Source organism: Rhinolophus sinicus, chromosome X, assembly GCF_036562045.2.
Source record: "Rhinolophus sinicus isolate RSC01 chromosome X, ASM3656204v1, whole genome shotgun sequence".
Classification (NCBI taxonomy): domain Eukaryota; kingdom Metazoa; phylum Chordata; class Mammalia; order Chiroptera; family Rhinolophidae; genus Rhinolophus; species Rhinolophus sinicus.
Genome location: NC_133768.1, coordinates 73,091,598 through 73,116,666, shown reverse-complemented (window position 1 = coordinate 73,116,666; position 25,069 = coordinate 73,091,598). Strand labels below are relative to the sequence as shown.

General features: G+C 37.1%; 1 protein-coding gene across 2 annotated transcripts in view; it reads left to right on the top strand.

Annotated features, from left to right (window-relative positions):
- MORC4 (MORC family CW-type zinc finger 4) overlaps positions 1–25,069 on the top strand; it is a 74,108-nt gene that overhangs the window by 3,456 nt on the left and 45,583 nt on the right. The window contains exons 3-9 of one of the 2 annotated variants that reach the window (XM_074323475.1): positions 2,677–2,809; positions 7,869–8,087; positions 8,815–8,961; positions 11,284–11,416; positions 11,739–11,867; positions 14,527–14,646; positions 16,045–16,145. In XM_074323475.1, the coding sequence (XP_074179576.1) occupies positions 2,677–2,809; positions 7,869–8,087; positions 8,815–8,961; positions 11,284–11,416; positions 11,739–11,867; positions 14,527–14,646; positions 16,045–16,145 (982 nt within the window). The remainder of the gene's footprint in view (positions 1–2,676; positions 2,810–7,868; positions 8,088–8,814; positions 8,962–11,283; positions 11,417–11,738; positions 11,868–14,526; positions 14,647–16,044; positions 16,146–25,069) is intronic. The other variant, XM_074323477.1, reaches the window with a different exon arrangement.

Here is a 25,069-nt window from a genome sequence, read left to right as displayed (position 1 = left end):
AGGTTTTCATTGCCTCCCAGGTTCTGATGAGGTATGAGGCTTCAGTTACAATGCTTTGTTAGAAGACCAAGCAGGGGTCAGATGGACTGGGTCACGGGCTAAGGTAGCTTTCCTGTGATCTGGTTTTTCATGCTCTTGCCTAAGTGGTAGGCGAGGGGAGGTAGGCATAGGGTCCTCCTACCAAGGGTAGCATGGGCCAGGTTAGGAGAGAGAAAACTCTTTGGGATCTGGTAGCACATGAAATTGTGGGCCAGGTTGGGGGATAAACACATCCCAGGATCTGCTAGTGCAGCTCTTTCCTAAGTGGTGGACGAGGGGAGAGGAGTAGGGGTTCTCTGGTTGCCCTTCCTGTTCATAAGGCTGGATGGGATGGGTCGGGTGGCAGGAGAAAATAGCTTTCCTGGGATCTGGTAGCATATGCTAAGTGTTGATAAATTTTTAGAAAGTTTAAGCAGCAAGAGGTAGGATTGAAGCCAACTGCCAGATTGGTGCCTTATTGTAAGTTCATTTGTGGAGGCTGGTCTTGTTGTTACTATAATTTCATTTGTTGAGGCCAAGTGAAAGACTACTTAGAATCAACATTAAGTGCAAAGCTGCACTTACTGCTGCAGCCTGCCTACTGTTCTCTTGCTGCTTGCTGCTCCAGCTGACCCTGGCCTCTTGCATGCCCCTTTCCCCTAGCTTCCAGCCAAGGAGATAAAATGTCTAGCTAGCTACCTTGTAACTCTTCAAGCACCTGTATTAAAACTCTTTGGTGTGTTCCTGTGAAAAATCACCTAGTAAAGTTCGGGCAAAATTTGGAGTAAAGAGGAAAAAAGTAAAAGTGATTTTGTGAGAGGCCTGTGAGCTGGTTCATTGAATTCACTGCTGTATAAACATGGAATTGGAATTGGTATGTGTTACATGTTGAATTGTGAATGTTCATAAAGTATTAGAAAACAATTTCTCTACATCCAAAATTTGCAAAGTAGAAGTGATGTCTTGTTGGTTGACAAGTTAAAAGTATCAGTCTCAATGGCCCTGGCTTTCTGCCAGCAGGAGTGACTGATAGGTTGTAAAACAATTCAGGGTCTGCTTGCCAAGTAGTTTCTTGAAACAATGGAGGCAGCTTCACAATGCTGAATCCTGTCAGTCAAAAAACAAACCCAAAAACACAACAACAACAACTGCTGCCTCTTATACAAAGTAAAACATGTATTTCTGATAAAGCCACTCTTGCATGTCAGATTTATAATTCCTGCCAAAAGTTGGCCCACTTGATTTACCACATGACACATGGTTTTGGCCCCACCCAGTCCGTAAAGATTGCCATATCAGACCTCTTAACCCCCTTCTGGGGCTATTGGTGATACCTTACTGCTGTTAAGACTTTTTCGGGTTACAATCAGTGACAGTTTTATCACTGATTCTGGCAGCATCATTGTAGGCCTTGAAATTAATCTGTCTTGTTTTATTTGATGGACATTCCATACATCCAAGTGGTTATAACTGATACTGTTAATTATATTGTAAAAATTGATATTTTGAATATGTGTAATACTTTTGCTTGTAAGATATAAATGTCACAGTTTGAACAGTGGTAGTGGGACCAATTTACAGACAGTCCCCCACCTGGATCTCTCAGCCTAGCCACGTGGTATCAGGAAAGCAGTATAGGATGCCAGGGAAAGGGTAGAGGATGGAAGGGAAGGTCTCAGTCTTGATTAAAGAGCTAGTAGAGACAGGAGCGCTGAAGGAACCTAGCCAACAGATTGCACAAACTGCCCTCCCACTCGGACCCATGAGTCCTAATGAGACTTTTACACTGACAATTATGTAAACAGCACTTCTGGCTAAAAGATGTGGCCACTAGACAACAACATCCCCTGGGGTTATAGACATGGCGCTTATGTTAGAATATGGGCATATTTGATGCTTTTGGAGTCTTAAATAATTAACCCATTAGGAAGACCTAACTCAGGAAGAATCGTGGAACTCTCCCCTTTTTAAACTTTAATTCTATGTTCTCCATTTACTGAGGGTTGGGCTGCCTCACTTTTAAGACTATTGCAGTGTAACTAAGCAGAATCACTCCTTCTCTCTAAGCATCACTGGGACCTAGGCGGGCAGTTAGTTTTTATTTTAACCTCTAATTCTTTCAATACCTCTTAGACTATAAACAAGGATGGTGATAATATCTGTGTTCTTTAACAGAGGAGGTGGTATAAACTGTTGAAAATAAATTTTTCACAAATAAACTGTAATGTGTGTAATATGCATCTATTTGTACCAAACTTACGATTCAGCTCTTGCCCACAGCCACCCTTTACTGTATGTGTTCACGAGCAGTGAAATGGCTAAAAGACAAGAAGTAATAAGATGAAAAGAGAGCAAAGTGCTTTGTACATAGGAGTAGTTATTTTCCCCACAGACTCTGAAGTTTGAAGGGAGAAAGGTAGATTGCAGATCAGTCATTACATGAAATCTAATAATCAGCTTATAACCCCATCTGCCATCATATCTGTTGTTCCCTATAACCTCGGAAGTGCACTACCATTAATGCTTCCTGCTCACCTTTTGGGACATCCACGTGAAGGGAATAAAGGACAGTTTCTCTGTCTTGGGGGTGCTAAGCTAGAGATTTTAATAGAATATTAGGAAAAGAGCTCTAATATCACAGATTTCTACCTTTTGCAGATAACGCTGTAGATCCAGATGTATCCGCCAGGACGGTCTTCATAGATGTTGAGGAGGTCAAGAGTAAACCTTGTTTGACCTTCACTGATGATGGATGCGGGATGACGCCTCATAAACTACACCGGATGCTCAGGTAAAAATGCCTGCGTTCTTTTTCTCTTGTCTGGAGTTCATGAACTCTATTTAAGGCTTGATGATTTTCTTTAATATTTTACTTTCCCCTTATGTATGCAGCAGATACTTATTGAGCATCTATTATGTGCCAGGGTACTGGTTATGAAATAGACACTGTTCTTGCCTTCAGAGAACTTACAGTCTAGCTGGCAATTCAGACAGTTAAGCAGGAATAATAATAAAAAATAAGTGTAATAATAAGAACGCATAGGATGCAATGGGATAAATCATCACAGGAACCCAATCTGATCCAGGAGGTCAGGAAAAGCCTCGTAGAGGACGTGATTTTTAAGCTGAGATCTAAGGGTGAGTAGTAAAATTTAATAAGGTAAAGGAGCAGGGGCAAAGGGTAAGAGTTCAGGCAAAGAGAACAAATAGAAGGCATTCATACATACAATCTTTGAAGATTTAACAGTAGAATTGCGAAGTTAAGTGATATAGATTGCTAGTGCCTGAACCTGGTGAAACCGATTTATGTTGCCACTTTCAGTTCACTTAATTACTTGGAAAAATTTGTAGTTGAGAATGTAAGTTTGTACCTTATTATCTTCACATGTCACTCAGTCAAAGATAAGCGTTTCGTAACTCCTTCCTTCTCTCTCCCTTTTTTAGCAGATGAGGTTGATTATTCTTCACGTGGCTTCCTGAACCTAATGTGTGAAGCATGAATAACAATGGAGGGGTTCTGTGGGAGGAAAAGGGTTTCAATCTATAGAAATGGAAAACATCCATTTGATTGTAGTTCTGTTTGAAGGTATTCTAATTCTATAACCCTGTTTGGAGGGAAGTCCCTTTGATCCATCAAGGAACAGAAGTGAAATTTGGGCATAACTAATTATAGATCTTGTTATGTTTTACCACTGAGCAGATTGTGTATCTTGTGTCTCAGACCGTCACAATTAGAAGAATATTTGAGGAAAGCTTCTGGAAGTGATATAAGAACGTGGCTGGTATGTTAGTGAAGTTATGGAGCTGGCCCTATCTTTTAGCTTATAGCATCACTTCATATCCTAAAGTTAATATTTTATATTAAGAAAAATACGAGTTTTGATAGGATGGAACGAAAATATTTATGTGTCTAATACTGTATGTACTAGTTTGTTTTTTTCCTTAAATCATCTTAATGACTCCTTCCCTCTACGCTTTATCCCAGTGACATAGGTGTCAAATAGTGGGCCCAGTAAATCTTACCACCTTCCATTTTGTCTGTGGAACTACGTTGGTGAAAGTTGGTGCTTAGAGTTACAAGGCAGGAGGAAGAAGGAAGATGATTTCAAAATAATTGCAGCAGTTTTTGTTCCAGATTGATTTAACAAATTTTAACTGAACATCTACATGAATGTCACTGGAGATAAAATGGTGAACCAGACAGACATGGTCCTCACTCTCAAGGGCTGACAGTTTAGTGAGAAAGATAGAAAAAGACTAACTAGTAATACAACTCAATAGGCTATCCTACCTAGTGGTAAGTGCTCTGAAGAGTACAGTTTCTGTGAGTGCATATGATGGAGGGATCTGTTCTAATCTATAGAATCAAAAAAAGGCTGCCCTGAAGCAGAGACATTTGAGTTGAAATATGAAGGATGAGCATCATTCATTTAAAATTTGGTTCCTTTCCCAAGGAACAAAACAGAGCAAAACAAGCAGACACTTCTTTAGCCATAGCATTTTTTGGCATTATCATGCCAACTGTGTTTCCCACTAATTTGAGCTGGGCAATTTTTACTCATATTTAAAAATTAATTTTAGCGTATTTTTAATGAGTTCTGGATTATGTATATTATATGTGCTGGTTTTTATTTTTGATCAAATCTTAAACTTGAATGTGTTAGGAGTTCCCATGTATTTAGATGAGATCATTTAATCCAATCTAACTTTTCGCCAACGATTCCACTTACAACAATTTCTTTTTCAAAGGATTGAACTTTCGAGGTAGCTTTGAAAATTATTATTAAGTATATTAGTATTTTTTTTTGGTTTGAGGGCATGTTGCTTTTATATTTAAAAATAATAGAGATAGTTATGCAAAATTGTTAAGCCTACAGAAATTCTGTTTGCTCTATAACATTTCTTATAATCCTAGCCACATTTTCCAGTTCTTTATGCTACAGTTCCTATTTTCAGGCTAATAAAATAGTTATGTAATTGCAGCAACACTTTTTCCTGTAAGTACAGAATCCCATGAAAATCAAATTAAAAAAGAAAAGCCTATCATTAAATTTTTTTAAGGTCCACAATTCTCTTTAACTTCTGTGGTTAGTGTGTGAACCAGTTAGTCTATATGTTCAGCTGCCTTTTTCAGCAAGGCGAAAAGCCTCTCAAAGGTCAAGGATTAAAAGCAGCTATTGATCTGTGGATTGAAGGTATTTGCTACCTCTGCTCAGAAGTGCATTCCTAGTAGATCTGTTCTAAAACAGCCAGGGAATCACATTGAGCTGAGCAGTCTTCCATTCTTTTATATTTCATATTATATCACCAATATATCTAGGAAACAGCAGTGCCTGCCCTTATATGTCCATGGATTTACTAAGGTTTGTTTCATTGGTCAGAGCCCCTATTTAAATTTACCTCTCTCAATTCTAGAATCTTGATATTTTAAGGCACACAGGAGCAAGCTGCAGTATTCCTGGATTCCACTCAAAGAGCTGCTAGTATCCAGGCCCCCTTGGTGTGTAAACACTCTTGTCTCTTACACAAGAGGATAGAACAGGACTTAGTGAAGAGAAACCACATGTCTAAGCCACAGTGTCTTTGTGGAAAATGAATGAGCTGTACCAAACCATATAAAATTCATTCCTACAGTTCTGTTATTTATTGCGAAGGCTTTCATATTAGATAGTTATTTGATTGGTATCTAGCATCCATTCTTTAATTTTCAGTTAAATACAACACCTAAAATGGAAACATTAAGTGGAATAAAAGAACACATAGAAACAATTAAGTGGAACATAACAGCAACACCATCCAGAGCTTCCAGCTCCTCTTTGCTCATTATTCTTATCCGTTTCCATTTCTGGTTCTGGCCCTGCCCTACTACTTGTCTTCTCAACCTTAGTCATTTGGTCTCCCCAGACTAACACAGTAAGGGTTTATACTTACAAAGGAAAAAAAAAAGAGATAATAGATGGCAGAAGAGGCAGGGATAGCTAGGAAATTCAGAGAGTAATATAGTCTCCCTGTTTTCACCACTTTCCCTTGACCACCTAATTGAAGCTTTTGTGGCATTTCTGAAGCTTTAAGTGCAAATAACCATATAGATTCGTTTCACGTGGTAGGTTACTATTCATGAAGAGCCCTGAGTTTTAGATATGCCATTAGATCTGAAGCAGAGCTGCAGGATAGCACATGACAATTCTCAGAGTGACTTCTAGACTTAGTTTAGGATTAAAATTTGTATATTACTTTATAATATATTGTGCATACAGTATATAATTTAATCCTCATGACTGCATCTTTTCTAGCCAATTCTTCACAAGAGCAATAGGAATGCCTGAAACTTACCAGCTTCTATAAGTTTATTTCCTGGAATACTAAGGCCCATACAGAGCAGGAACTGTGCTCTTTCGGAAGTTTCAAAGTAGCAGTTGCCCTAGAAATTACCTATTTCTGTGGTTAGATTTTTTTTTTTGTAGGACACACAAAGCTCCTGTAAAGTGTTTACTTGAGAAAGACTTGATGGCATTATCATATAACAGTTTGAAACAGAAAATTTACAAGGCGGTACTCTTTCTTAGGGAGCAAACACAAACCACAGCCTTCAGGATGTGTAAACCAGGCAACTCAACCTTGCTCAAAAGAGTAAAATAAAAGCCAAGGCCAAGCTGCTCAGATCTGGCATATAGAATGTCTATTTCATCGATGTTGGAGAAGCATGTACTCTGTAATATATGAAATCTTTCCTTAGACTGTGTACCACAAGGGCAAGAATCATTTTTTTTATTAACAGTTTGTTGTATCTCCAGTGCTTAGCTCGATGCATGACACATACTAGGTACTCAAGAAATATTTATTGAATGAGTGGTAGTGTATAGCTTTGTAAATTTAGTCAATCTGGAGAGAATCCTTAAAATTATTAGGTTTGTGCAAAAGTAATTGCGGTTTAAAAGGTTAAAATAATTGTAAAAACCGCAATTACTTTTGCAACAACCTAATAGTTTTATTTGTGGTGAGGTAAGATACATGAGGAAGATAATCATCACTTTCTATATTTCCTATCTTTATTTTTTTTTGGGGGGTTCTGTTATTTTGTGTATTTGCATGGAGAATATATGAAAGGGAAAGGATCTGGCTCCCAGATTAAGCAGATCATAAGGGGCTACAGAGATTGTTGAGGTGACTCAGTGACAGGCCCTTAATAGAACAAGAGAGACTTTATACTGCAGCTGTTTGCTGATATTAGAGGCAGAACTACCTATTTTTATCCCTTGGCCACATTCCAATGAACTGTCCCAGCAGATGGAGTGGAGGGTAAGAATTGGAGAGTTATATTTTGGGTGGAGGGTTGAAATTGTTAAGATATATAACCTGACTTTCAGATTTCTACAGGGTGATATAACCAGGTTAGGGGATGCCTAGTCTAGTACCTCTGACCAATGCTGCTATCTGGTACTTTCTTTGCCACCTCTAGGGTGTACTGAGATAACCATCCTTTTAACCTGGCCCTAATTTTACCATTAGCAATCAGAGCTATTTTATCTAGACACGAAAGCTACCTATGGCCTTGTCCAGCTATCCCTGTTAGTCAAAGGAGGCTGCCTTTACATTTCTAAAGTGTGACTCTGGTGTAGTGGAAGTGTTTGTGTACACACAGCCCCACAGGAAAATCAGTCCCATTACCCCATAGTAATTTCCTATGCTTTTAACTTAATAGTTTTGCCCAGAAGGATCAAAAGTAGGAAAAAGAGGGCTTTTTACAAGTGTTCTTCATTTGTAAGCTAAACATTCTGCCTGTCCCCTATCTTAGGATGCTTTTTACCTTTTTGGTTTCTTCTGATTTCTTTTTTCTTGTGTAATTACAGCTTTGGCTTTACAGATAAAGTCATAAAGAAGAGCCAGTGTCCCATCGGAGTCTTTGGTAATGGTTTCAAGTCAGGCTCCATGCGGCTAGGAAAGGACGCTCTTGTCTTCACCAAGAATGGGGGTACTCTCACAGTTGGACTCCTATCACAGACCTACCTGGAATGTGTCCAGGCCCAGGCAGTTATTGTACCAATTGTTCCATTCAACCAGCAAAACAATATCCTTTCTGGAAATGAAGAATGTTGGTTAAAAATTGGTCTCATCTGACTATTTTGATAGAAACCTCTTTCTTCAGGTCAAATCCAGCTATCAAACGTTTTCATACTTAAAGAGGTACTCAACTGTCTTAAATTTAACTTGAATTTCCCCCCATTAAATATTTTGAAAATAAATGAACTATTGGCCATAGCTTAGAAATGTTTTTGTTGTATGGTAATTTTCATTGTTATGTGATTTGATCTCTTTCTTTCCTCCACCATTCCCTTGGTAAAGTTCCCTGGGGCTTCTCTGTTTTTCTGCCTGAAGGTAGCTACGTTCCATCATACTCCTAGAAACATTCTAATCGTCAGCTTATCTGATGGCAGAATAGCTCATTTCCCTATACCTGAACAAGCTTTTATTTCTGTGTTACCCAAGCACTATAGCAATAAAGTTTGAACTCATTGCTTCCAAAAAGTCTAAAAATGCAGGCTTTGATCTATTTCTTAAATACAGTACTGTATTTACATTGTCTCTTTGAAGCTGTAGTCTACAGGGGTAACTGATTTTTGTGTTGGTTTCCGCAGCCTTTCTTCATTTTCTCCTTTCTTTTCTTCTGTAGCAGTAATGCCCATGCTTTATGTATGTATGTCCATATTTTGTCTAAACATGCAACCCAAAAAGCAGATCTTCCTTATAGCATCCTCTTAAAATATTAATTTTCCTTTGACTGTGTTTGGTTTTACAAAAAATGATTATTACTGAGGATTCCTTGCCCAGCCTAGAAGCCATCTTGAACTATACAGTTTTCAACAGTGAAAATGACCTGCTGTCCCAGTTTGATGCCATCCCAGGCAAAAAAGGCACTCGTGTTCTCATTTGGAACATCCGCAGGTATAGTATTCCAAGGGTGATAGATGATAATAAGCCAAGGTAGTATGATGAAGCACACTTTAATAAATCTCTGGAGAAACAGAGTAGGTAACTTTTGATACATATCTGTATCTCACTGTATACTTTTCATTAACATTCTTAGAACTACAGCTCTGTTTGAGACAGTGGTTCTTATTTGTAAAATGTGGAGCTACATAGGGTGGAGACATGCATATCTTGATTGCCACAAATAATCAAGACAGTTCAATGTTATTCTATTTTATATTCATGAGCACTGTTTTGAGGTCAGTACATGATAGTTATTTCACTTGTTTGACAATGAAAATGAAGTATGAGAAAGAGACATTAGGGTAATAAAGCATAACACGATCTGTAAAAATGACGACCTCAGTGTTAGTGCTTCAGAGTAGCTGGATTAGAAGTAGAAAAATCTTGGAAGCAGATAAATTTGAACTATAGTGAGGCTGGCTTCAGGTCGTGTTGAGAGCTAATAAAACAATCTAGAAATTCTCTAGGATACGTCATATGTTTAATCTTGTCATGTCAAATGGAATACATTTAACAGTGTCCACTAAAACCTAAAAACCTTTAATATAAAATAGAGGTGTTAACTCTTATGCCTAATAGAACAGAGTATCAGATATATTCATTTGTCTTTTTCTCCTTAAGTCAAATATTTCACCTCATTTCTTAGGTGGGTTAAACTTACATAAAAACCATGCTGGTTTGTGTAGAAAGTACTTTAACTGAAAAGAAAACAAACGTAAGGAGATTTTTCACACATTGGTCATTGAGATCTTCTGTGTCCTACTTGGAAAAACTTCACAAATATTTTTTCTGAGGTATTTCCAATGATTTAAACACATTAAGCAGACTTTTCTTTATCCATTGTTTCTCAGTTATACTGTACTAGGTGTTATGTAAATAAAGGATTCCGTGGTCAAATAACTGGGAAAAGTTGGCTTAAACAAAGTCTAGCATGTTGCTTTATTGCAGGACTTCTCAGCAATAAAGAGGCTTTAATATGCTAATGTTATTTCAATATGCATTGAAAATATTTAAGAGAGCAATATAGTATGCAGTATTCCCCAGTTTCAAAAAATGTTTCTCCAGCCTTCTTTTCCTTGGAAGGTGAATGGTGAGGGGCAAGGAGGACAGAGAACCCCTTCAGAGTATGTGTTAGAGTTGAGTGGGGTAGCAACAATCAGGATTATCCTGGAAAATCCAGAGTATAGTATTATAGTGACATGGGCTTTATACAAGTTCCATACCTAATGGCTCTGGTCCAGCCCTGAAGGAGGAGCTACATTTTTACCACAGCAGCTCTGAGCTTGCAGAGCCTGAAGTATGAGGGAGGTATCACTAGACCTTTGACATTGCTCTAAGAGCCAGGAATTGTTTCTCAATTTTATTTGATCACACAGCCAACCTATCTTACCTACCCTCCTTCCCTCCCTCGTTCCCTCCCTCCCTCCCTCCCCCCTCCCTCCCTCCCTCCCTCCCTCCCTCTCTTCCTTTCTTATTTAAGAGTATTTTGGGGAACTGCTGTTCAACAGAACAAATTTTGGAAACTGTTCTGATATATATGTTTTCTCCATAACCCATCATTTGTTTTGAGTTTTTTCCAGGAACAAAGATGGGTCTTGGCTCTTTGCCCTGGCAGTTGTTAGTGATATAGCCCAGGGTCTTGGAATGGACCAAAGCTAAGTGGCCGAAAAGGGTTATGAGAAGAAGAAAGGTCCTTATAAAAGGAATGAGTACTATTATATTTAAATGATAATTCCATAAATGATTTTATAGAGGACTAGCAAATATATGCTGTTTCTATAACAACCTTCTTTTCCTTCTAAGAAATATGATTAGATCTGGGGAAATCTTGGTATCTCATTAGTCCTTATAATGTTGCTAAAGTTAGAAGAAGTAGGTTTTGATTCATCTATTTATTCAATTAGGGAGAATGATGTTGAATGACCTACCCAACAATACCCAGAAAGTTGGGATCTATTATAAGATCTTTCTTCGAGGATATAGCTGGCATCCATTTGATTTATCAGATCACATACATACCCACTTTCCTTTTTTTTTCCCTTTCCTTCTGTACTTGGCATTACCGGTTCTATGAAACACAGTAGATCTGTTTAGACTGGAAATACCGTGTGGTCTTCAAACCAAGTAATTTGTAGTTCCTTAGTACTGGTAGTCAGGAAAAGAAATAAGTACCTGAGTTTTGGCTCATATTGTTTCTTTTCTCTTGGGTTCCTAGTGCATTTTTGTCCTTTGGAGCCAGTTTTTGTTAGAGTGGTACTTGTCTCTTTTACCCAGAAATAAAGATGGAAAGTCTGAGTTGGACTTTGATACAGATCAGTATGACATCCTGGTATCAGACTTTGGCACAGAAGAAAAAGAGACTGGTGGTGTTACCTCTGAGCTGCCAGAAACAGAGTATTCTTTACGGGTGAGTAAGAGTGGTTTTTCTCCAACAATGAGAGGTAAGATTTGCTGTAACAAGAAAATCTAGAGAACAAGATTTCACTTTAGTTATATAAAGATGACAGCCTTTTAGCCCTGTGTTAGGAATACTTTTCACTGTTTCCACCAAAACAGTTTAGTGAATATAGTCAGCAGCACGTTAGTGTGGTAGTTATGATAGTATAACAAGGTATAGAAACTGAGCCAAATCTTTGTCCAGAATAGACCTTAGTTGGTAGCAGTGTTTTGTGGGGATGTCAGTAGAATTGGCACTATCATATAATAACTTTCCCTTCACTATTCCATAGGCATTTTGTGGTATTCTGTATATGAAGCCACGAATGAAAATTTTTCTGCGTCAAAAGAAGGTGACTACCCAGATGATTGCCAAGAGCCTGGCCAATGTAGCATATGATATATATAAACCTACCTTCACAGTATCCTTACAACTACATGAAGCTTATCTCTTCATTTCAGGAGTAGATTTCAAAGCTGGCACAGAAAAACAAAAACCTTTCCTTTTCTAATTCAAAAATATGTGTTGCAGAACAAATCCTGTTACAGTGTACTCTGAAGAGGTGTTTCTTAATTGCCAATCTATGCATCAGTTTTATCAGAAATCATCTGGAAATTATTAAAATAATACAGAGTCCTGAGACTTTGGAGATTCTGGTTCAGTAGATTATGAAATCTCCTTTTTTAATAAAAAACATTTGTTTATTTTTAAATTCTTAGCTGATTCTAATAAGCAGCCAGGTTTGAGAATCTAAAAGGTCCACACCATTTGGTTTATATTGGCATTTTATTTTGTTGTATATTATATTGATTGAAATCGGCAAAACGTTGACTTGAACTTGTTAATCTTTTGGACATAGTATGATTTTTGTCATGACAAGTCCAGACTTACGTTGATAGAAGTTAGGAGAGTGGAAATTAAAGGTTGATTTTCTAGGCTGAGATAAATCTTCAACAGGTTTGACATGGATTTCCTGATACTTCTCATAATGGCAGCCACTCAGAGAAGTAATTACTCATTTTCACTTCTATCCTCCATTGCACTAGGACTGGATTTCAGACACTTGAGAAAAATCTTAAGATTATGGAAATTAGGTCCGTCTTTGTTGGTAGTTTTCTGAGCAGGAAAAAAGTTTTTGAAATGTTGAGAACTCATAAGCAGTTAGAAAAAATTGCTCTTGTAATTTATTGTCTAATAACTAAGCACAGCTCTTGGACTAAGAAAAACACTCTCTTTACTTTATCAAAGGCATTACTTATCTTTGTCTTTCTTCCCCTGATCAATAATTAGAAATTGTCGTATCCTTTTTAAAAAGCTGTGCAGTTGTATCTCATAAGCAGATTGATTTTCTCCTTTTCGGGAACAATACCTTGTCTACTAGGAAACTTTTTTTTAAAGCCAACTTAACAAAGCCAGAGCTAGCATTGTTAACATCTGTAGGTAACTTAGTTATATCAGTGTATGTAGGCTGGGATCTTAGTGCCATTGGTTTAACAGAGCCAGTCAAAAGAATTGTTTTCCAGCTACTGTTTCAGGTGTACCACATTTCTGTCACCAGCTTCTTTCTTTTATGGGTTCCTATGCACACATTCTATATGTATCTTAACTCTTCTTATACCCCTTCTCATTAAACTAGTTACCTTCTCTATTAGAATTTGGGCTAAAAGAATTCACTATAGGTATGAGTAAAATGACACTCCTAACAAAATGTCTCCCAAGATCACTGATGCTGATTTATTTATTCCTCAGTTATCAAAGGCCTCTTCTTTCCTCTTGTCCTCTCTCTTTACACTAATTTGAGGAACCCCCTACCCCCGTGTACCCCCATCCCATAACTTAGAATTTTAAAAGTGTACAGTAGAAAGTTTTTGAGACTATTTATCTTAAAAATATTAATTTTATGGTGTAGAGTTTTAGTTTGTTTGTTTGAGGGAGTTTTGTCCTGTTTTGTTTTTGCATTGGAATAGGGTTTTATTTGGGGTTTGATTGGAGTTTCTGAGACCCAGAACATTGTATGTTCTGAGCCAGACATTACTGTGTTATGTACTCGTATTACTGTCCTTGTATCATACCTGGCCCATGTGTCACATGGATTTATGCACATAGCATGTTATTTAGAGGAGGCAGTGGATATAGTTTTTTGAATATGTAGCAAAAATAAATTTTTACTTAACTCATTTGGACATGAAGATTTCTTAGTATTTGTTTTAATGAAAATAATCAATCAGTTTCTCTATCTCCCTTTTATCTTTCTTACAAACAGGACATTTTAAAAACCCATCATTGTTCATGCTTCATGTATAATAATTAGTCCTTATTTCATCTACCCAAGCTTGTTAACTTCTTCCCATGAAGTATATTACAACAGGACTATTCATCATCCTTTACCTTTAAAAGTGATTTGGTTCTTGGCGCTGTTGCTTTCATACTTTTGAATAATTGGCAGGATTTACCTAATTGCTTATAATTGTATAGATTTGTGTTGTACTATTTACAACTCTTATCAGGACCTGGGAGACCTAGCAGCAAGTTGAGCAGCGAGCAAGGTTAAGAAACGTTTCATAATTATTTATGAATTTTTAAATCACTGATGGCACTTTGGTATATCTTCTCACAGTCTTTTCTATGTATATGTTTATATATACATATTTTTAGGTAATGCTTGTTATAATATTCTGAACCTTTTCCTAATGTTCCCAAATATTTTTAAAGGGCATAGTTTTAAAGCTAAATAATTGACTGTGTGGATATACCAACACTTATTTAATCATTCCCTTAATGTCAGACATTTAAATGACTTATGTTGTTCTGCCATTATAACTAGTTGATAAATCTCTGTAACTCATAAACCTTTATGGGCTTCCCTGCCTGTTTCTGTAGGATAAATTCCTAGGCAGATAACTACTTGGTCAAAGGGTAAGATTATTTTTAAAGCTTTTAGTACAGAATTTTTAAATGCCCTCTAGAAAGGTTGTACTGATTTACATCCAATGGTGTTTAATGGTCTTTGCTGTGATCGAGTACAAAATTTTGTCTGCTAAAGCCGCTGGCGTTTGTCTCCTTAATGATTTTATTCTCAGAATAAGCAGGTGAGAATAACTTTTGGGTTCTCTTGCAAGAAAAAGAAGCAGTTTGGAGTAATGATGTATCATCACAACCGGCTCATAAAGTCCTTTGAGAAGGTGGGATGCCAGGTGAAGGTGAGTGGCCAATGTTCCCTTGTCATAGGAAGCTGTAAAGAATTGGAAGAGAATTTAAAATTTGCAAAGGGAATAAAGTCTTTAATGGCTTTTACTCCCATCTTGTGATGGTTGTTAAATCTGATCCTGGAATTCTGTTTTAGCGCTGAGCTGTTGTGTGTTGAAAAACACTACTTCTTATTCTTCATAGAAGTTAATTAACCCAGGAACTTTACTGGATGCATTTTCTAGGTAGTTGTTAATAAGAGGCAGAATTGGAACACCAGCAGCTCTGCCATGTATTTAAGTTTATTAATGTTGAAGGTAGCTTTTTATATTTTCTTGGGGGAGACAATAAGGCATAGTGGAAGATGCATAAAATAGTGGTTGATGGCCAGGATTTGAGTCCCGGCTTTTCCACTTACAAGCAGTGCAACCTTGGCTAAATTGTTTAATTTTTCTGAGACTCATTTTCCTTACCTGTAAAATGAAAAAACAACAATAATTTTACCTCATCTGCCTACCCTACAGCTTACAACGTTGAGAGATTTAAATGGAGTAAAATTGTGTGAAAATACTTTATAAACTGAACTACACAAATATTACCATCATCTTCAGTGTTTTAAATGATGATTTAATGTAGAAATATCTGCAAGTATCCCAATCATTCCTGTTTTACAGATAAGAATGCTAAAGCACAAAGAATGATGAACTGCTTTATATTACATAGATGGACAAAGTTATATAAGACCCAGGATAGCTAGTCTTCAGCCTATGTTGATTTTCCTTGTTATATCATCTTTAGACAATTTATGTCTGTGTGCCAGCCTGATTATACCCTGCCTCAATTCCTTCCATTAAATATTTTTTTTAAATATTTTAAGTTCAAAAATCTCTTCTATCAACTTGTAATTGATAGCCACTACAAGTGTGACTCTCTTTAATAGTTGTTTGGTGGCCTACATATGTAAAAATAGTTTATTTTAATAGAGTGTGATGATTACCTAGCATCCTTAAAATTTTTCTCAGATTAAGTATGTACCTAGAACAGTAGTATATAACCTTGGTTTTTTAGCAGTTTCATTTTCATATGAAATTTTATGGCAATCCCAGAATATAAAACAGGTGAAAGTAGAGATAATATGAGTGAAGTAGAGATGGCTATTAATCCTTGAAAAATCCTCGGGAATCTATGGATCATAATTTGAACACCTCTGCCCTGGAATTGGCCAGAGGTTCCAGTTCAATGTAATACTTGCAGTCTATTGAAATACATTATGAGTATTTCTCTACGTCTTGCTAGCCTTTCCTTGCCCATGAATGTTAGGTAACCTTTCTGTTATTGTTTGGAATTAAAAGGAAATGCCTACAGGCAGTCAACAGTAATGTAAGTGTTGAAATTAATATTTTTCTTCTAAGCCAACTCATGGAGAAGGTGTGGGAGTAATTGGAGTCATTGAGTGCAATTTCTTAAAACCTGCCTACAACAAACAAGACTTTGAGTACACCAAGGAGTATCGGTGAGTCACTCCCAACCTGAGGTGTTTCTGATAGTTTGTTCAGATACGATTCTGTTCTCTGAAACCTCTAAAATAATAAAAGCGTGTTGAAAAACCAGGCAGATAAATTAAATGAGAATTCCTTCAAATCTATTTTCCAAAATTAGAGATAAAATGATTTTATTTTTAAATTAAAGCTTATTGGTACATGAAATATGGAGCCCAGTTGAGATAAACATTACCTGAGGGGTGTAAATGTCTAACTATTACATTGTTTTGTACACCTGAAACTAATAAAAAATATGTAAAGAGCATTGGAGTCATTTAGTAAAATATTTCTGGTGAAACAAAGAGCATTAGAATTACGTTAATGAAAAGAGATGAGTGGATCTGAAGTTACTTACTATGTTGGGGGGAAGAACACAGCAGTTTGAAATTTGTTCCAAAAGACTTTCTTGAAGCCAGTGAACAGCTTGAGAGGAAACTGTTTGAGCAGCAGGAAAGACACGTGTGTTTTTGTGGAAGCATCTAGATTTGATAGATAAGGTAAACAGGTAAGAATCAGAAAGGAACTAGGCATTGAGGCCAAACCAGCAAGGGTGTTTTTAGGAGACCAAGAAAGGAGGTGTCAAAGCCAGGATATAATAGTTTGTTTTAAAAGTTTGGGTGAGGAATGAATCTTTCATTTCTTCTTTCATCAAATATTATGAGCTATCTCCTATGTGCCAGGTACTAGGAACATAAGAATGAAAGAAGAATCCTTGATACCTATGAACAAATTGGATGAAATACATGCAAATAATAAATTTAAATACCTATAAAATAATTGCTTTAATGGGGAATATGTACAAAATGGGAAGAACTTTATGGCTAAACGAGTCAAGGAAGACTTCACAAAGCAGCTTATATTTGAGCTTAAACTTGAAGGAAGAATTGGAGTTTGCTAGGTGGAAAAATAGAGGAAGGACATTCTATGCAGAGGAATATATGCAAGGACATGAAAGGGCAAGAAGATGTTCTTGGAGTGTGGAGAAAGAAGGCATGAGGACATTTTATGTCATTTTCCGCGAAGTCTCAGTAGCAATTTTTTTCTTCGAGTGAGGGAAAAGTAATTCCCAAAATCTCCTTTTTTTGTGCACCCCAAACTGTAATAAAATTAGTTAAGTGCTATACCTTAATTTATCTGGAACCATAAGAATTTTAGGTTTAGTCCTTGACAAAGAGACAACTATTTGGATGGCAACACAAAGTAATTTCAGGGTGATTGGTTTTTGGTCACTAGGGCTGTTCAATGGTTATGGTAACTGCCTGCCCTCAGTTTTAAGTAAAATGTTTTGTTTGTTTGGTTGTTTGTTTGTTTGTTTTTTAACTATGAGTCTGGTCCATAATGGAGATCTTTGACTAGGACTTGACTCTTAGTAGTGAAAGTTTAGAAATGACCTCAGTTTGACAAAAGTCTCAGAGCCAAGTCATTCTGTTTCTCTAGAATAAAAAGAATAGTGACTTTCTGGTGATTAAGAAAATAGTTAAGGTTTGTGAAATCCAAATTTTAGATATTAAAAATTACATAACATCTTCCTTATATCATCTTTGCCAAACCCCCATCGATCTTTTAAATTCTAGAGCTATTAAACCCTTCCTTGGTTTGTGATGTTTGGTTTCAGTATGATGAGTTTGGGTTGAATGCAGGGGATCCAGATATATTCTATTGCCAGTAGGTTTATTCAGTTAAACATACAGGATTTCTGCCTTAAGTAGTTTAATATCTGCTAGACATTTACTAAAAACAGAAAACTAATAAACTATCTTGAACGCAGAATCATTTGAGGATAAAAATTTGCATAACTCTTATCCCAATTTTGGCATCATTTTCCTTTTTATGCAATTTATATAAAATGAAAAGATGTTTAGTTTAAAAAAATAAGGGAATTTCAGAGGGGGATTAGAGAACGTTGTCTGCTATCACAGACTAAACTCATCCTAACAGTATCATAGATATCAAAACTGCAAATGCTAAAAGAGATACCAGCCATCATAGTGCTGGAATGTCTACAAATAAATCATCTGTAATACCACTTTTAATAGTTGTGGATATCAAATTTCAGCTGCAACTGTCAGGGCCCAAACTTAACAACATTTTTAGAGTAAATTTCAGCTTAAGAAATGCAATCAACACATGCTAACTGAGCGACCCGCTGTTTCATGACACAGTGGCTAGGCTTTGGATGTTTTCTAGAGAAATTCAAGACACGGTTACTCTCTTTGAGGAGCTTATAGTCTATTTGTAATAATGGATTGTTATATATATGAAACAATTTAGAGAGTAATAAAATAACTGATCAATCTCAGCTAAAGTGGTATGGTAGAGAAAAAAATGCCCTGAGAGAACAGATAGGGAAGGTTTTAGGTAGAAAGTATGACTTAGGATTTTCTTAAAGGACACAAGGTTTAGAAAAGGAAGGGGCAGGAAATCCAAGATGGAATTATAGCATGAGCTAAGATAATGACAGGAACTCAGAATGGTAAGAATATGGGGAGTGAGATTAAAAGAATGAAACCAGAGTGAGGGAAATAGATGGACTGAGTAGGGCCACATCCTAGGGCAGGGGTTGGCACATATCTCCTGTGAAGGGCCAGAAGATAAATATTTTAGGCTTTATAGGCCATATCGTCTCTGTTACAAGTACTCAATTCTGCTCTAGTATGAAAGCAACCATAGACAGTATGTAAAGGAATGAGTGTATCTGTGTCCAGTACCATTTTGTTTGCAAAAACAGGCAGTGGCCTGGATTTGGCCCACAGGCTGTAGTTTGCTGAACCCTGTCCTAGAGCCACAGTTCTCAGACTATGTGCCAGGCTGCACATAATGGACTCACAGGGGAGCCATAGTATATTTTAAATTTTTGAGGGCAATGCAGTGATACTTGTCTTCTGTTTATAAACAATAGAATTTGTTTTACATTACTGTCATAACACATTACCACAAACTTAGTGGCTTAGGACATTAATTTATTATCTTCGAGTGTGTAGGTTAGAAATCCAACACGGATCTTATTGGGCTAAAATCAAGGTGTTGGCAGGGCTGCATTCTTTCTGGAGGCTCTAGGGGAGGATATCTCCTTGCCTTTTCCAGCTTCTAGAGGCCAATCTCATTCCTTGGCCCATGGCCCTCTTCCTCCATCTTCAGAGCCAGCCCGGGTAGGTTGAGTCCTTGTCACATTGCGTCACTCCATTGACTTTGCTTCTATATCATCACATCTCCTCTGTTTCTGACTTCTTCTGCCTCACTCTTCCAGTTTTAAGGACTTCTGTGATTACATTGGATAATACACAATAATCTCTCTATTTTAAGGTCGGCTGATGAGTAACCTTAATTTCATCTGCAACCCCAATTCCCCCTGGCTATGTAACGTAATATATTCATAGATTTCAGGGATTATGGCATAGACATCTTTGAAGGACCATTATTCCACCTATCACATTATGCCCTCTGGCCCCCTAAGATCCACTTACATCTCTCATGCAAACTACATTCACCCCATCCCAACATCCCTAAAAGTCTCAAATATTCCAGCAACTCGAAGTCTAAACTCTCATGTTAATGTCATCAGGTCAAAATTCCAAAATCTCATCATGTAGATCAGGTATTGGTGATACACTGAGTCTGATACATTCTGGGGTAAAATCCCTCTCCATCTGTAGACCTGTATTTTTCTCCTGAAATACAATGGTGGGACAGACATAGGGTACCAGTTACAGATATTCCAATTCGAACAGGAAGAAAAATCGAAGGAAAAAGGAGTCACTGTTCCCAAGCAGTTTCAAAATCCAGACAAGCTAACTCCATTAAATTCCAAGGCCTGGGAATAATCTTTCGCGTCTTCCAGCTCCACCCTCTGGATTTAAGGTTCTGCACTCGGGGCTCATGGCTCCGCCCTTAGAGTCATCTTTCATTTATCATCAAGGGCAGCATGTATTTGCAGCTAAGTAGTTTCATCAGCCTGTTTCCTGACTAGAGTTTTGGAGATCAAAAGGCTTTCCTTCATTTTATACTCTCTTCATCTTTTCCAGTCCAATCTAGCAGTTTTTGTGCTAGTATACCGTCCTATGAACCTTTTGGGTCTCACATGTATGTTACGGATATTCACTCCAGATAAGAGGTTCCTGACAGGTCTTTCCTAGATAATCCATTTCTATTCTTAGCTTCTGCTGAGATCTGAGTCACATGTTTAATCTTTTCAAAGAGATTTTTGTGTGACTGAATACACTGACATTTGATCTTTCTGAGATACTAGTAAAAGGTTGTTCAGTCACAGGCTTGGCTTTTTCTCTAGAGCATGCTTTCCTGACAGTGAATCTTGAAATTTTTGCATCTTTTACAATCTGGATAGGCTGAGAATTTCTAAAATCATTAAGTCCTGCTTCCTTTTTGTTGAACTGTTGTTCCCTCAATTTCTCTCTTTCCTCTCACATTTTACATAAGCATCAAGGAGACACCAAGTCACACTTTCAACACTTGGCTTGGAAATCGCAGCTAAATGTTTCATCACTTACAAGTTCTGCTTTCCATATAGTTGTAGGACACAATTCTGCTAAGCTTTTTACCACTATATAAAAATGATCACCTTCCCTCAAGTTTTCCAATAACATGTTCCTCATTTCCTTCTGAGCTTTTACCAGAAACACCTTTAACATCCATAATTCTAACAGTCTGTTCACAATGATTTTGGTGTTTTCTCTACCATGCTCCTCACTTTTTTTGGAGCCCTCACCAGTGGGGTGTTTAACATCCGTATTTCTACTGACAGTCTTTAATCAAGCTAGACTATTTCTGTCATGCTCCTGAAATTCTTCCAGCCTCTGCCCATCACCCAATTCTAAAGACACTTCCGCATTTTGGGTATTTGTTAGAGCAGCACCCCCACTTCCGTGTACCAAAATGTGCTGCATTCCTTTTGATTACATCATATCTTTGTGAATCTGGGTTTTCACTGGTTGCTGTGATACAAAGCAAGTAACACATGAAAATCAGTGTCAAATAAGAAATGAGGAAAGTTGTGTCCAATTTGATTCTAAGGTTTGAGAAGTTGTACAGTACCCACCCCACAGGCATACACATCCCATTAGTAAGTAATTGTGGCTAAGAATGAAACAGAAATAGTTTTTCAACTTACATGTATTTTTTTTCAAATGGATTTTAAATTCTAGTTCATAAATGTTTTCTAAGTTGTTTGGATCTAACTAATGGAACTGGTCCTTTTTTTTTAAGGGTGCCATGAAAAATTTGAGACACTAAGGGTGCCATAAACCAAGAAGGTTTGAGAACCTCTGTTGTAGAGGGACATTGGGTAAAGTAGTTGATACCTTACAAATGAGAATTCATTGCATAGTTCTTGAGTAGGCGAGTGACTTGACACACTATCTTAAGAACATGGTGCAATTGACTCTTGAACAACAAAGGTGTTAGGGGCGCCGACCACCTGCACGGTCAAAATCCCACATATAACTTAAGTCGGCTCTCCACATGTGCGGATTCCCAACTGCAGATCAAAATTACAGTTGACCCTTGAACAAAGTGAACTGCGTGGGTCCACTTATATGTAAGTCCACGTATAAGTGGACTTGCGCCGTTCAAACCCAATTGGATATAAATCCGTGGGCCCACACAGTTCAAACCCCTGCTGTTCAAGGTTCAGCTGTACTTTATACTTGCATACTGCTTTATGGTTTATAAGGTGCTTTACATGAATTATGTCAGTTGATATATCTGGCAACAAGATGTGGGATGGATTGAAGGAAGGATTAAAGGCTGTTAGAGTAATCTAGGTGAGAGAAGGTCTGAAATGAGTATCTGTGAAAAGGGAAGTATATAATAGATACTATGAATAAATAGCAAAAGAATTTGGTGACATATCAATAATGGAGTACGGGAGATAAAGGAGATGGAAGAATCAAAGATCACTTCAAAGTCTTAAATTTAGTAGACCGTGATATTGGTGGGATCATTGATAGAATAATGAGGTTGGGAAAAGGAACAGTTTCCTGGAGAGGCAATGGTGGAAACTAGATTGTAGAGGATTGAGACAGGAGAATGAAGAGGAGGTAGTGGATATAGACCGCATATACGAGGACTAGGGAAGGAAATTAATAGAACAGTAGAATAAAGCCAGCATTTTTGTGAGAACGAATGGGGATTCAAAATACATGAAAACCACATCTTGATTGAAGTGGTGGTTACATGACTGCATGCATTTGTCAAAACTGATAGAACTACACATTTAAAAAGATGAATTTTATTCTATATAAATTCTGCCTCATTAAATTTTACCTGAGTACATGAGGTTTATTTTTATTTTTCAATTGGGATATAACTCAGATACCATAAAGGTCACCATTTTAAAGTGTGCAGTTCAATGGTTTTTAGTTTATTCACAAAATTGTGCAACCATCATCACTTTCTAATTCCAAAACATTTTTAAAACTCCCAAAAGAAACCCCTTGTTTATTAGCAGTCAGTCTACATTTATCCTTGTCTCCAACCTCTGGCAACCACATATCTTCTTCCTTTTATCAATTTTTTGTTATTTAACATGACCATTTTAACCATTCTTAAGTGTACTGTTAAGTAGTATTAACTACATTCATATTGTTAAGCAAGCGTTACCACCATCCATCTACAGAACTCTTTTCATCTTGCAAAAGTTGATACTCTATACCCATTAAACAGTATTCCCCATTCTCCCTCACTAGCCTCTGGCAACCACCATTCTGCTTTCTGTCTCTATGATTTTGATTACTCTAAATACCTCACATAAGTGAAGTCATACAGTATTTGTCTTTTTGTGACTAGCCTATTTCAGAGTGTAATGTCCTCAATCTTCATCCATGTTGTAGCATATGTCAGAATTTCCTTCCTTTTTAAGGCTGAATATTCTATTGTGTATATGTACTACATTTTGCTTATCCATTCAACCATCAGTGGACATTTGGGTTGCTCCCACATTTTAGCTATTGTGATTTGTAGTCTACAGTAGTCCCCCCTTATCCATGGGAGATACATTCCAAGACCCCCAATGGATGCCTGAAACCATGAATAGTACCAAACCCTATATATACTATTTTTTTCCTGTACATACATACCTGTGATAAAGTTTAATTTGTAAACGAGGCACAGAAAGAGATTAACAACAATAATAAAATGGAACAATTATAACAATATACTGTAATAAAAGTTACGTGAATGTCATCTCAGAATATTTCGTACTGTACATAACAGTGTGGATATGCTGGACAAAGGGATGATTTATATTCTTGGTGGGATGGAGTGGGACAGTGCGAGATTACATCCTGCTACTCAGAACAGCATGCAATTTAAAAATTAAGAATTGTTTATTTCTGGAATTTTTCATTTAGTGTTTATATCACAGTTGACTGCAGGTAACTGAAACTGCAGACAGCAAAACCGCAGATAAGCGGGGACTACTGTATTTTGCCTGATATTAGTATAGCCACCCTTGTTCTCTTTTGGTTACTTTTAACATGGAATATTCTTTTCTGTCCTTTCACTTTCAACCTGTTTGTGTCTTTGTATCTCAAGTTAGTCTCCTGTAGACAGCATATATTTGGTTCATGTTGTTTTACACATTCTACCAATCTCTGCCTTTTGACAGGACAGCTTAATCCATTTACATTTTTCTTTTTTTTTTCTTTTTTTAATTAAATTTATTGGGGTGACAATTGTTAGTAAAATTACATAGATTTCAGGTGTACAATTCTGTATTACATCATCTATAAATCCCATTGTGTGTTCACCACCCAGAGTCAGTTCTCCTTCCATCACCATATATTCGATCCCCCTTACCCTCATCTCCCACCCCCCACCCCCCGCCCCCGTTACCCTCTGGCAACCACTAAACTATTGTCTGTGTCTATGAGTTTCTGTTTCTCATTTGTTTGTCTTGTTCTTTTGTTGTTTTTGGTTTATATACCACATATCAGTGAAATCATGGATAATCCATTTACATTTAAAGTAATTACTGATAAGCAGGGACTTCTGCCATTTTGCTATTTGTTTTCTATATGCTTTATAGATTGTTGACCCTCATTTCCTGCATTACTGTCTTCTTTTGTGTTCATTTGAGTTTTCATAGTGAGACATTTAAATCTTCTCATTTCCTTTTGTGCATATTTTATGGCTATTTTCTTTGTGGTTGCCATGAGGAGTACATGATCCTGTTATCAGGAGCAGCAAACAGTGATCAGAGCACAGATCCAATATGTGTAGGATAGAGTCCTTTCTGCCCACCCTGGCTCCTGCAGGCTTGGGGTAGGGAATCATAGCTACTACTGTGCTGAGAGCTAAAGTTTGCCGATTTACCATCCAAGCCTTCCCCTTGAAGTTATAAGCCTTCAACAGACTCCACAGTTCCCAATAGGTACATCAGATTCTGCCAGTGCAGTTGTTGTCTAGCTGAGGGGTCAGAATCCTACTTTCTACTTCACCATCTTTCCAGAACCATGTCAATTTACTTATTTTTAAAGTAGATTTAAAGTAGAATTTTAAGAGAAAACAGGTAATAGTTCTTCATCTGTGACTTGAGGCAAGGATATAAACAGAGGTAAGAATATTGGTAGGTTGGAGGGGAATAGGGAGCTCATGTATGATTACTTTAATCTCCTCTCTGTAGTCAGACTCTAATGTAATATGAGTAAGGTAGAGGTAAGGAAGAATTCCTCTCAAGGAGAGAAGAGGTCTGCAACAGCTTGGGGAATGATCCAGGGAGTCAAGAGGTTTTAAACATACCAAATTTACAGTATTTCAGGTGTATACAACTCTACATTAAGTTGTAATCCTGAGTTGTAGAATTCAATATGAATTAATTAGAAATTGGCAGTTTTCAAAAGTAAAATTATGCTTTTGACTTATATACATTACTTTTTGACCC